The sequence below is a fragment of the Maylandia zebra genome, linkage group LG16 (assembly GCF_041146795.1).
Source record: "Maylandia zebra isolate NMK-2024a linkage group LG16, Mzebra_GT3a, whole genome shotgun sequence".
Taxonomy (NCBI): Eukaryota; Metazoa; Chordata; class Actinopteri; order Cichliformes; family Cichlidae; genus Maylandia; species Maylandia zebra.
This window is the reverse complement of record NC_135182.1, coordinates 27607079-27619523: the sequence shown is the minus strand read 5'-3', so window position 1 is coordinate 27619523 and position 12445 is coordinate 27607079. Positions and strand designations below refer to the sequence as shown.

The 12445-nt window shown below is 41.1% G+C and overlaps 1 protein-coding gene across 1 annotated transcript in view; it reads right to left on the bottom strand.

The window, feature by feature from the left end:
- The window catches only part of clasp1a (cytoplasmic linker associated protein 1a), a 97740-nt gene that overhangs the window by 83258 nt on the left and 2037 nt on the right, over window positions 1–12445 (bottom strand). The window contains exon 2 of the mRNA XM_076875200.1: window positions 10104–10779. Within this exon, the coding sequence (XP_076731315.1) occupies window positions 10104–10301 (198 nt within the window). The 5' untranslated portion in view covers window positions 10302–10779. The remainder of the gene's footprint in view (window positions 1–10103; window positions 10780–12445) is intronic.

Sequence of the window (12445 nt, the reverse complement as noted above, 5' to 3'; positions counted from 1 at the left end):
TGTGCCTGCAGAAGTTCGACGTGTATAGGGAAGCGCTGTATAAGGTTCCCGTTATTGATGTTTGGGTGGTTGACCGGGACGGATTTTCTCCTGTCACTTTCTCGTCATCCCTGACGTGTTCTCCGTTGTTTTTTCCCTGCTAATTTTAGCATCACACGGCACAGCTTCTGTATCACGTGGTATAAGGCTCCGCCCTTGTCATTTGTTGAGCAGGAAGCGTGAGCGCTTGTTTTCATGCAGATTACGTCCCGGATCAAAATGCGGTACAATCGTCGTCGTCTTTTGTTTTGTTTTTTTAAATCGTTGTCATTTGGAAATGAAATCGCACATAAGTATGAATCGAGATCGCGATTTTCTAACAATTAATCGTGCAGCCCTACCATCAGACTCTTTGTTGACCTACACTGGTTTGATTAGCCAATGAACAAACTACCCAGCACACATTTAGTTTCATTTTTTAAAGATTATTTTATTGTTCTCTTAACTTTTTTAGCAATACATTGTGCAAGTTTTTGTAGTCACTGTTGGTACTGAGCAGTAATGTCAGTAACTGGGTTTAAACCTCTGGGAGAATAAAGGCTCAACTAGTAGCCATGGTTGATGGCTTTTTTTTTTTAGTTGGGTGGTGGAAGAACCGGAGTAATAGTGGGAACAAAAAGAGTCCTGATGTCAAAGAAGTTTAAAATAGTTAAAGAAAGCTGAGAGTGATGGAAATGACCAGCAACCCCCGAGGTCATAAAATGAAGCTGTAGCGCAAAAAGGTGCAGTTCCTCTAATGTCCTCATGAGGCTCAAGCTTCTGCTGAATCAGTTCCATAGACTTCCATGTTAAAATATCTGAAAACAGCAAAAGTGAACATGTTTACAGCCTGATATGAAAAACTTTTTGGGTTTCAGCTAATTTTTTCCCCAGCTAAAATTAGTGAGAGCGATGTGTTCTCAGTACTGCAAATACTCGGGTGTGCTTTAGGCGAGGCAGCCGCCTGGATGTCGTTTACATCTAAAGCCACACTGTTTCTTTACTCAGGAGACCGACTGATCTGAATTAATCTGTTGAACAGTGTTTGCTTCTATCAGGTTAGAAAAGCTCAGAAATGCAGAGCGTATGTGAAAACAGCTTCAGCAAACTTTAGGTCATACAAAGCACCTTTTTAAACTACTCACAGCAATTAGAGCTGCCACGATTAGTCGACTAGTCACGATTACGTTGACCATCAAAATCGTCGACGATTAATTTAATAGTCAACGAGTCAGTTGAGGCTTTGTAAGATCCTGAAAAGAGTGTAATAACGGAGTGAAACAGAAGATGGCAGCAATGCATCTACAAGGATGCCAGCTGCTATTAAACGCCAAAGAAGAAGAAGCAGTCTCCAGCTGTGTCCAAATTCATGGGCCTTCGGAGGCCGCACTTGTAGGCCGATTACGTTACAGCGACGCGGCGAAGGCTGTCCAAATTCGTAGACTGCTCTAAATACGGCCGACAAACATGATCTAGTAGTCACTTAGATAAATTAAAAAATTTCTTGTTTGGCTTTTTTCAGTATTTTATTTGTTCCAGAGTAAATCAGTTTGGCTGAGATTAAGTTATAGTTTTCAACTGGCTGAATAAATGTCAAACAGAAAACTGATTAAACAGAAGTGTGAGATGGTAGAATTTACTCCAATGTCTTGTTGTATTTTAGATAGCAAGGAGCAGACGGCTGAGTTTATTAAACTCCACTGAGACAATCTGCAAATTTCATTAAAAGTTTAATAAACTATCATCTTGTCTTTATTTTTAGTTAGCTTACAGCTTGAAGAAAGGTATGTGCTAATGATAGTTATATAAGAGGAGATGCATGCTGGTGCAATAAGATGTATGTTTTACGTTCAATGGATGCATGATCTGATTAGTCGACTAATCACAAAAATAATGAAATGAAGGACTAGTCGACTATCAAAATAATTGTTTGTGGCAGTCCTAACAACAATACAACTGAGCAACTTAAACACACTGGCAGGGACGAACTCTGACGGATGAATCCTCAGGCTGCTGTGCTGCTGATAAGACTCTGTGTATGTTATAATGACAAAGGCAAACCAAACCAGGCTGAGCTGACTCAGTAGTCTCTTCTATGTCTATCTGCCAGACTGTCGTGCTCATCAACTGCCAACTAATTGTTTACTGGACAAAATTTCAAATTCAATTTACATCGGGGAGGATTCAGCAAGACAGCAGCAGGGTGAAATCAGACTGTCTTTCACAAACTGGGGGATTGAATCACACATGGAAATGTTGGCTTATGTGAGAGAAAAAGGGGGAAAAAAATCCTCAAGCTGAGCAGATTAAAGAAGAGAGCAGATTACGTCTGGGCTACAGAGGGTTCCCCCCCACAGGACAGAGTTTTACTGGCAGAGGGGTGGGAACCAGGAGAAGGGCATTTACAGCTGCTGCTGGGGACGGTACAGTGGTGAACAAAAGGAACGTCTCCAACACTGCGATTCGTTTAGATAAGAGGGGAGGCGGGTTTCACAGGGCTAAAAACAGGACTGCAGACATGATAACTAAACTGATGAGTAACGAACACATGAAAAGGATGCTTAGTGCTTCAGAACATTAGGTCCATCCCTCCATCTACTAGCCTGACACCTGACCCCATTAGAATAAGCCTATTTATTCACAGTAGCTAATCTGTTTAACATTTAAGCATCATTAGAAAAATTCATGTCATCCATGACATTACAAAATTACCAAAACTTTTACAGAAAAAAAAGCCTCTATAATCTACTAAAGGACAGGAAGGTGGTAATTAAAACCGAGAGAAGCCGTCAGGGATCACTGACTGTTTTTAGCGGCTTGTTGAGATTAAATAGAACAAGATACAAAGCATTAAAACATGTTAAAAACACAACAGCCTTATTAAATGCAGAGTACTTTGGGCCCGGAAGCAGGATTCATCACATCATCACTTAAAGACCGGATAGGCTCAGGATGTCGGAGAGGGGTTCAACTGGTGCACTTTGTTTTGTCCCTTCTGTAGTTTATGGAAAATATCTCATAAAAAAAAAAAAAAAAAAAAATCATATGAAGATAAACTCTTTTTACTCAGAATTGTCCAAACAAAAACCTGAAGAGCTTCTAAGCCAAACTCCACACAGTCTGAAGGATTTGGGTTTATTAAGCGGATACCGCACTGGGTTCAGCTTTAATACCGTTGAATGGTAACCTTAATCCTGACGGCATTAATGGTGAATATTCCTGGTTTGGGTTATTAGGGTTCATCAAGGTAAAGGGACAATTATGTGGATTCTGTACATGGATTTATTAGAATCATTTTGTTATTCACAGTTACCCTGCTGATGTTTTTTGAGTTTAAATACCTGATTTCTTACTTTTTCAAACTGCGGTCCCTTTATTATTATTATTATTCTTTTTATTAATAAAAGCTGTGTTGTGTTGCCCGTCAGTCTTCTGTTCAGCGTTCCTGAGGACACGGTTTAAGTCTGGGATTAACGACAGAATTAGTCCTTTATGTGATGTTTGCTGCAGTGGTGGTGTGGCCGTAATTGGGTTAAGCCTCAAAATTTAAGACGGGTCAGCGTGACACTGTAACAGTACTTAATGGTGGTAAAGTCTGTTTACCACAGAGAAACATCAATGAAAATATGAAAAGGCTATTTCAGAAAGCTCTTATAAAGGAACACCTGCCCTTTGCTTTCACACTTAAGAAATGTAGGATTTTGTTTTGTTTTCCTTCATTTTTGTCTCTTTTTTGCGTTGCAGTTTCCCCCTCTGAGCTCTCTCTGCACACATCTTGACAAATTAAACTGAGATTAACATTTAACGAAGGATCCAAAGTTCTCCGCAGAGCTGAAACCGGTTCAGTCAGAAAGTTTTCCCGGAAAACACACTCAATAATCCTGGTCAGTTTTCCATAAAGAGATTTAGCCACGAATCCAAAAGTGCGTTGGTGTGTGTACAAAAAGTGAGTGAGTGAACTCTTTGCTGTCATTCAAACAGAAACACAAATAACGATGTCATAGAGATGTGTTATTGATCGAGTAAGTTCATGCACAGGAACGTAAGTGTTCACAGTATTTGGGAGGGATCTGATTTTTGGAGAAAAAGAACAGCAAAACAAATGCAAAAGAGTATTTGTTTTTAATCCAAATTATCTTGTTTTTTTCTGGAAGCCAAACGCATACCTGAAATTCTAGTTTATTTAATCACCCAGCCCAGCGCTCTCACAAAGTAATTATTAAAGAACTTTCTTCCTTGAACTTGTTCAAATGTTTCATTTGCCAAGTACTTTGTGACACAAGAAAAAGGTATTTTAAGAGGAACACTTCTTTGATTTAAATAATTTTTGTTCCTCGGAAAACACAAAGCTCCAAGTTTCTGTTTTAAATAACAATTAAATCCTTTCTTCTCACGACGCAGCAAATACAATACACGTCATACATCAAATCATCTTCCCTGTCAGTGCTGCTTTGATCCTACCTCCATTATTCGATCACGAGGAAGTAAAATGCATTTGCTTTGACTCTGTTTAAACAACACAACAACAATAACAACCAAAGAGAAGAGAATGTGTCCTCTTGAAACCACAGATCAGGTTTTCCTGTGATCCTGTGGCTTTTACTCATGATGTCAGCTGAACACAGGCAGTGTCCCGATCACTTAGCAGCTAATGTGGAAACTATTTAGTTAGAGAAAGAGAGAGGGGTAGAAGGGGGAGAGGGTGATGGATTCATTTGCCATAAATGGAGGTTTGGTGGGGATGCCTCTGATACCAGGCAGCTGTTTCAAGAAAGAGCTTTACAGTCTTTTATAGTCGTCTTAACTAAATGTCAGCTTTCACTCACTTGGTGTGCTTTTATTCTGCGCTTATCTTTTGTTTAGACAGTAAACATGAGATACGGGTTAGCTGTGAGGTCAAGGTCAGGGGAAAACACTCCGTGTGGAGGGGCAGGATATTAGTCGGGAATATAACAGAGATTTCTAATCAATTCCCAGAATGTGTTGTGGAATTAAACAAGATCCGCTCCCTGATGATACTGAAGCTGATCCACAAAAGGTCATTTAGAGTTAAATTGTTATTTCTTGCAAAATTACAAAGTAGATAAGAATATCTTTTATATGACTTCTGCAGGATTAACTGTCAGGATAAGATGCACGTTGAGGCTGAATCACATGACTCTGCATGTGATACAGCCTGATACAGTCCTTTGAACAGATTTTTACATTAACAACTTATCTCTCAAGTTTTGCAGTTTAGTTATAATTAATCTTAATTTTCAGACTGAATTTTGATCCTGAATTCTTATTATGGCTCATCATTATTTGGAAACACCTTAATTTGAAAAGCAAAAGTGTTGAAAGAGACTCTTCAGACAAACAGGTAAATCATCAGAAGACCAAAATGCATTACTGGAAACACAAAGGAAGTGCTGAATTTTCAGCTTGCGTGATCATCAACATTATGATTAAAGGTCTAGCTGGGCCAAAGCTGGTTTTCCCTGGTTTCAAAATGCTGTAATTCCAATATACTGCACACATTTAGCAAAAAGTAACTTAAGGCTAGGGATCCCGATCGGCTCGATGCATGCTCAGAATCATCAGGCAATCGAATAAATTCTTCTTTAAAAGTTTCCTGTATTTGCACAAAACACAAGATTTTAAACAGCTTTTTTGGTCCTGCAAGTTTCACTTTTTCCATCATCTTTGCTGCAGCTGAATTCTCCCAGAGATTTATAGTTCAGTGTCTCTCTCTGTCTGTGCTAAAGTCACCAACAGCATACAGCACGAGGCGGCTCAACAAATATTCTTAGAGCAAAATTAAACTGTTTCTAAAGCAACTCTGCTCTGTTTTTCAAACCAAACAAAAGACTCGAACAAGTTCACAGACAGAGGACTAGTGTGCGCTCCTTATCCTAATCTCACGGGGGGACTTTCAGCCTGTACAGTATTTATCATATCTTATCTGACAGCCTATCCAGTATATTCTTGTTGGATATAACAGACTGTGATGTGCAGGATGCATGAACATCAGGCCTTTCTGACTCTTTGAGTGACTTTGTGATTCATGCACTTGCAATTTCAAACAAGAACAGTCATGCTGGCAGATGACAGACACCTTCTGAAGAAAATATCCTACTTGTGTGCGTGTGTGTGTCTTTTCTTTGTGTCCGGGTGTGCCAGGTCAACAGGATCCTTCCAGCTGTGGTTTCAGCTGCTGAATCATCTCAACAGAAGCGTGGAGGCAGAGATATGACATCACAAGGAGGCCTGTCCTCATGCTCCGGATAGATTTATGCTTAATGTGGTGGCTGTGTCACAGTCACCTGAAGATTCAGACTAATCCTCAGAGTTCCCCTGTGATCAATCAGCACGTCAGTTTATTTCTTTCACATTTACGGTGTGTTTGTTTTCGTTTCCACTGCCTTGTGCGATAAAGGAAGTGCACCTGGCTCTTAAAAAAACAAAAACAAAGCAAAACAAAACAAAAACAATATCAAAAACAAAAATACAAACAAAAACCATGATTTTTGGAAAACTTCAAGCAGCTATCATGCTTCAAAGATATTTTTTCAGGGGACTGCAATCATTTTTGAATAGAATTCCGATGAAAACCAAATTAGTAAATTATAATAAAAAAAGAGGCAAATTAATGTCATTTATGAATTCAAGTCCACCGCCTGTCTAGGTTGTGCATTAGGATGAATTTTCTGCACTTTTACTGTTGATGGATTTTGTGCCACAAGCAGAAACATAAAACTGTGGGGAAAACAAACCATAAATAAGGATGGGATTTGCGCTACAGCCTCCACCCACCATTCCTTTTTCACACTTCCTGCTTCAAGGAGACGAGCTGGTGTCCTGTTTGTAACCGTCCATCATGCCTCCGTTCCTGTGCCTCGCTCTCCGTTCTGCCATGCAGAGGTGGGAGTGGGACTGACGCTGACGGCAGTGACGGTTTCTGGGTTGATGAGGCTCGAAGTCATCGCTCCGACAGCCTGGTGTCACCTGTGATGCTGCTCAACCGTGCAGGAGACACTTTTGCAGGATCAGCTCTTGTGCAGCTTTGTCTTACAGGCCGGCAGTGAGGCACCAATGACATTTTTTACGTTTTTCTCATTTTTGCCATTTCTCAAGTTTGTGTAAGTACAAAAAATAAGCAGAAAATTTACTTTGTTCCTTTTCCCCAAAGTAAATTCCCTTGTGGTTTAGATGATCCACGGATACAGCCATTTATGTTGTGTCTGCACCATCACATGGCTCCCCTGCCTCCCCTGCTCTGGGGTTTCAGTCAGCTTAGCTTTAAGTGTTGGTGAAATGTGTCTAAGCTTGTGTTTTGTCAGTTTCTGAGAGCAGGATCTGCCTTTATGTCCTCGTATAGAAGCTCCTATTAGTTCTTCCTCAGCATAAAGCAAACACAGGTGGGTGTTTTGTGGTGAAGATGCTTCAGGCTTTCAGCCTTTAGTTGAAACTAAATCACAGTTTTACAAAGACACAAACAAATGCATAGAAACGAGACTGGACAGAAAAGTCGTCGGCTTTTGTTTGTGTCTGAAGTGAAAACCCACCAGCTGACATCATCAAAGACGGGACAGGCGATTAGCAGAGAGGATGTAGCTGAATGACACTTCACTTTGAAGTTAATATACAGCTTCTATTCCCCTGCAGGGGATATGATGTATCAGCAGTTAACGTGGCTGATTAACACAAGAAAACCATTTCCCTCTGCTAAATGTGAGGCAGCTACCTGAACTGTGTGCAGTTAAATTGGAAGTCAACAACTAAATGTTATCCATAATACACTTCTCAGGCAAAGTTATGTGCCTCCTGAGGAGTTTCACAGTGTTTACTGCAGAATTAGATTCTGAATGTGGCCACAGCACATCTACTCTATATGCTTTGTGACAATAAATAACAGAGCTCCGCCTCCCTCAAACAGACTCCATCTCCTCCATGTTGCTCTGCAGCTGGTAGTCCTGGTTCTCCACCTGCTGCAGTCTCTGGATAGAGTTATCCTCCAGCTAACAGAGGATTTCCAGAATAGAACTAGCACCACCATCACCAGCTGCAGCCCAACATGGACCAAAAGTCAGTGTGAGACACTCAATCAGGGCTGTGCAATTAACCAGCTTTTAACTTCAGTTATAATTTTGGGTGTCTGTAATTATTAAAACAAGATAATTGAGATAAAAACCATTACTGTGCTGACTTTTGGTTTTGCGAGTCTTATTTTGCCCTTCAGCACATCTTTCAATAAAAGCAACTTGAACCAAGTGCAAATAATAGTAAAATGTTAATGACAAAATGAAAACAAATCACACAATACATGTGCAGCTTGCTCAAGTACAGAGTATGCAATGAGAAACACTGAAATTGGACCCATGACAGGACAAAAAAATGTAGTTTGGCAGCAGCCTCCTCATATCTGCCCCTCCATCTGAGCTACAACCAGCGAATTAAACACTCCTAACCCCAAACTGCAAACTCTTTCTCTCAGGCATGCACCAGACATCTCCCAGCACAACCATCGCAGTGCCAGATGTGGTCATTTGAAGCACACAAAAACCACCATCAGGCTCCGCTGGACCAATGAGACTGCAGAAAAAGCAATACAAGTGAAGTCCTTCCCCATCCTCGCAGAGCTGCAGTATGTAGGGCATCGAGGGCAGGCTTGGCTTTGTTCAGGCACATATCTCTGACATTTTCAGGCCTGCAGAGAGCCAAAGCAGCATATCGCAACGTGAAACCCGAGCTTTGGTAAACAATGTCTTCTTACAGCCACGGCAGAGAAAAGCAATCAGTGTTTGGGCACGGAATGAGCTGCTGATGGAATCGCTTTTCAGGTCAGATAAAACTGTGCCCTGGATTGAACTCCCAGAATAAAGTCCAATCAATCAGAGAAGAATGCCATCCAACTACAGGGCAAGGGAAACAATAATGCTAGTCTGAGGAACAGTTTGCCTCGCAGCGCTGCAGTGATGAATACTGAAAATTCCTGCTCAAACAAACTACAAAAGCTCATTCTATGAGTTCACAATAACAAGGAAGTGCACTTCCTACACAAAAGGAATAGTTTTGATTGGAATCTGTTATTCATGGAAGGTAAACTGTTATCATTCGGCCCTACATGACTCAGCTTTTACATAAAACCATAAAGTTGCTTCATCTCAAACATGAGCAGCTTTGATTGTGAGCTATGGCAGACATTTCCTAATAAAAACACCTTGAGCACGCTGTTAAACACAACAGGCTCTAGGAGGAGCGTTTGAGTGGGTGGAAAATGGGCTGTTAATTGTGGGGAAAAAAGCTCTTTTGCAGAGAAACATGAGTGCTGTGATAAACGTCTGTCTGCAGGCACGTTCACAGGTCCTCACACTTTTCACTTTAATCCCACAGACTGCTTATTAAAGAGGGATGTAGCTTCTGCTAAACCAAATCTTCTCTCTTTCTAATGACCAGCAGGGGGTGAAAATGAAGATAAAATTCTTATTGTATTGAAATATATGAGAAAACTTCTCATCTTCAGCACACCTGATCTCTGAGCTCAGTAAACACTTGGCTGGAGAGATCATGGTCTCTCTTCTTGGTTTCATGACTTACTGAATAAAACATGGAGCTCATTTTTAGAATTTCTGCTCCTATTTAAAGTGAAATAAACAACAAAGATGAGAATGATTTAGAGGAATTAAAAACAAATATATTACCCTATATTCTGGTTGGACTTTTAAGTGTGAAAAGGTCTTGAAACAAAAAACGAATGGGAATTAATTCATTCCATCCATCTATCCACACTCTTCACAGATTTTCCATCTTGGGCTAAAAAAGAAAAAAGGAAGACCTCTTGCACTTATATCCACACCTACAGCCAACTGAGAATCTCCCATTATCTACACATAAGTATCTTCAGACAGAAGCAGGAAACCCAGCAAGAAAATCTACAGACATGCATGAAGAACAAGCAGACAGGCTTCTTGCTAGGGCCGTAACACTAACCACTACTACACCAATAAACCACGCCACCTGTGAGGAATTACAAAGCTACTTGATCCTCTGAGGGGTGTCTGGAAGACACATCAGACACATCCTGAAACATCAGTCTAGTTTACCTTGAAGTTGCTGGAGTTGACCCAGGAGCTGGCGATGCCATCGACCATCTTGTCCAGTGCTGTCTGGTCCTGCTCCAAGTCATGGGACTTTTCCTTGTCCAGAATGTAATCAATGATCTCCTGGCCAACCTGCAGCCTTCGGCCCATGTCCTTCTGCAGGACCAGGGCCAGACAGTTTTCCATGCTAGGCTCCATCATTCTGCTGTCTGGTAAACACGCCCTCTGGCTTCCTCAGTCTGCCCGGCTGTTTGATTGACTGATTGCTAGCAATCCTCCACTGCTCAGAGCAGTGGGAGTGACAGCTGGACAAAAGGAGTTCCACTTGGTGGGTATGACCTGAAAAGTGAGGACAAAAGGAGGAGGCCACAGTACAGTCTGCTTGTGTTTGGTCCCTCGGGACAGGCCGCCTTTCTGTGCCAAGTGCTAGCCTGCTAGCAAGCTAATGGCTGTGCCCCCGGGATAGATGGAGTAGGGCTTGGGGAATGGCAGCAATGCAGCATGTGTGTGTCTGCACAGCAGCTGGGGGAAGTTTACTCCTCCCTCTTCTTCTCTTAGAGGAGTCGGAGCCAAACCACAGCAGCAGGCTGGAAAAGGCGCTTCTGGCAGCAGATGGAGATGGATGGAGAGTGCTAGCTTAGAGCTCCATGACCTGTCCCCAAAACTGAACGGGGCTGCCCTGCAAGAGCAAGGAAACACAGAACGAAGGAAGGTTATTTCAGGCCATTATTGATCACATATTTATTTACATATTTGTCCAACAACAAAAAAAGAAACATCTCCCACTGCAAAAAAACAAAACACTGTAAGCACACAATGTTTAGCTTTTCCAAAATAAGACCAGATTATTAAGATAATGACCTTCCCCTTGTAGCTTGCTGCCTCTAACAGCCAGTGGATGGATTCCCACGTGAAGGATCATATCTTGGGGCTTAGCTGGTTTCAAAGTAACAGTTCCGGCTTCATGCAGCCAGCAGTATTTCTCTGCCATGAATATACTCCTAACATGGCTTTACAGGGACATTTATTTTGTTGTCACCCTCCATTTTATGCTATGCCTCAAAGGCCGGGTGGTAACAACCAAATACTTCCCAGTGAATGCCAAACATTATTTTTACTTCAAATGTAAGTAAGTAAGTAAAATTTATTTATATAGCACTTTTTAAGACAAAAACGCTGTTACAAAGTGCTTCACAAGAAGACATGTCAAACAAACAATATAGCAACATAAAGGAAGTATAAAAGCATATCAAACAAGCAATAGTACAATATAAATATAAAATAAAACAACATATTACGCATTAACATTACCCAAATGCCTGTCTAAACAGATGAGTTTTAAGCTGTTTTTTAAAAGAGGCCACCGTGTCGATGGTGCGTAGTGAGGAGGGTAAACCGTTCCACAGTATTGGAGCCAGGGTTTGAAAAGCGTGATCCCCCTTTGTTTTCAGACGAGTCCGTGGAATAGATAGACGACCGCTATCAGTGGATCTAAGAGTCCGCTTTGGAGAATAGGGCTGGAGAAGCTCCGAGATATAGATGGGGGCCTCACCTTGTAGAGACATAAACGTAAAGGTGAGGATTTTAAACTTATATCTATACTCAACCGGAAGCCAATGCAGGGATTTTAGTATAGGAGTGATATGGGAAAATTTATTGCTGTGGGTTAAAAGCCTTGCTGCAGCATTTTGAACCGCTTGGAGCCGATTTAGTGAGGCCTTAGATACGCAGGAGAAAAGTGCATTACATCCTCTGTAGTGTTTTTAATCCTCCATACACGCGTGGAGGTAAAAAAATAAAGCAATAATGCTTTTAACATATTTATTCATAAATTTATATATATATATATATATATATATATATATATATATATATATTATTTTGAATCAGTCACCTGCGTGTACCTTACACTAATCTGCTCTCAACCACACATCTGCCCCCATCATTAAAACACAAACACAGGAGCTACACTCCCAATCGGCTCTATCACACCACTCCTCCTCTTTATAAAACTTGAAGGAATTCCTGCATAGCCTCTATCAGGTGAAAATTTAACCTGCATGTCCTCAAGAATAGAGATACGAGCCAGACTCGCTGGACTATGACCGTCACGGTGCCGTAAATATGTTGAGTACTTTCTGTTTATTGGACCAGCGGTAAACAGTGTGGGGACACAGAGCAGGTTATCTGCCTGTTTCACAGCTTTTAAAGTGAAGATAAAATAGCTAAAACAAATGACAGGATGAGACAATCAGGCTGTGTGTAAGCATATGTATGTGTGTGTGCAGCTCAGCACTACCAGCTAAAATTGGCCTGTCAGTTTGAGTCCATGGTCTGTTTTTTCC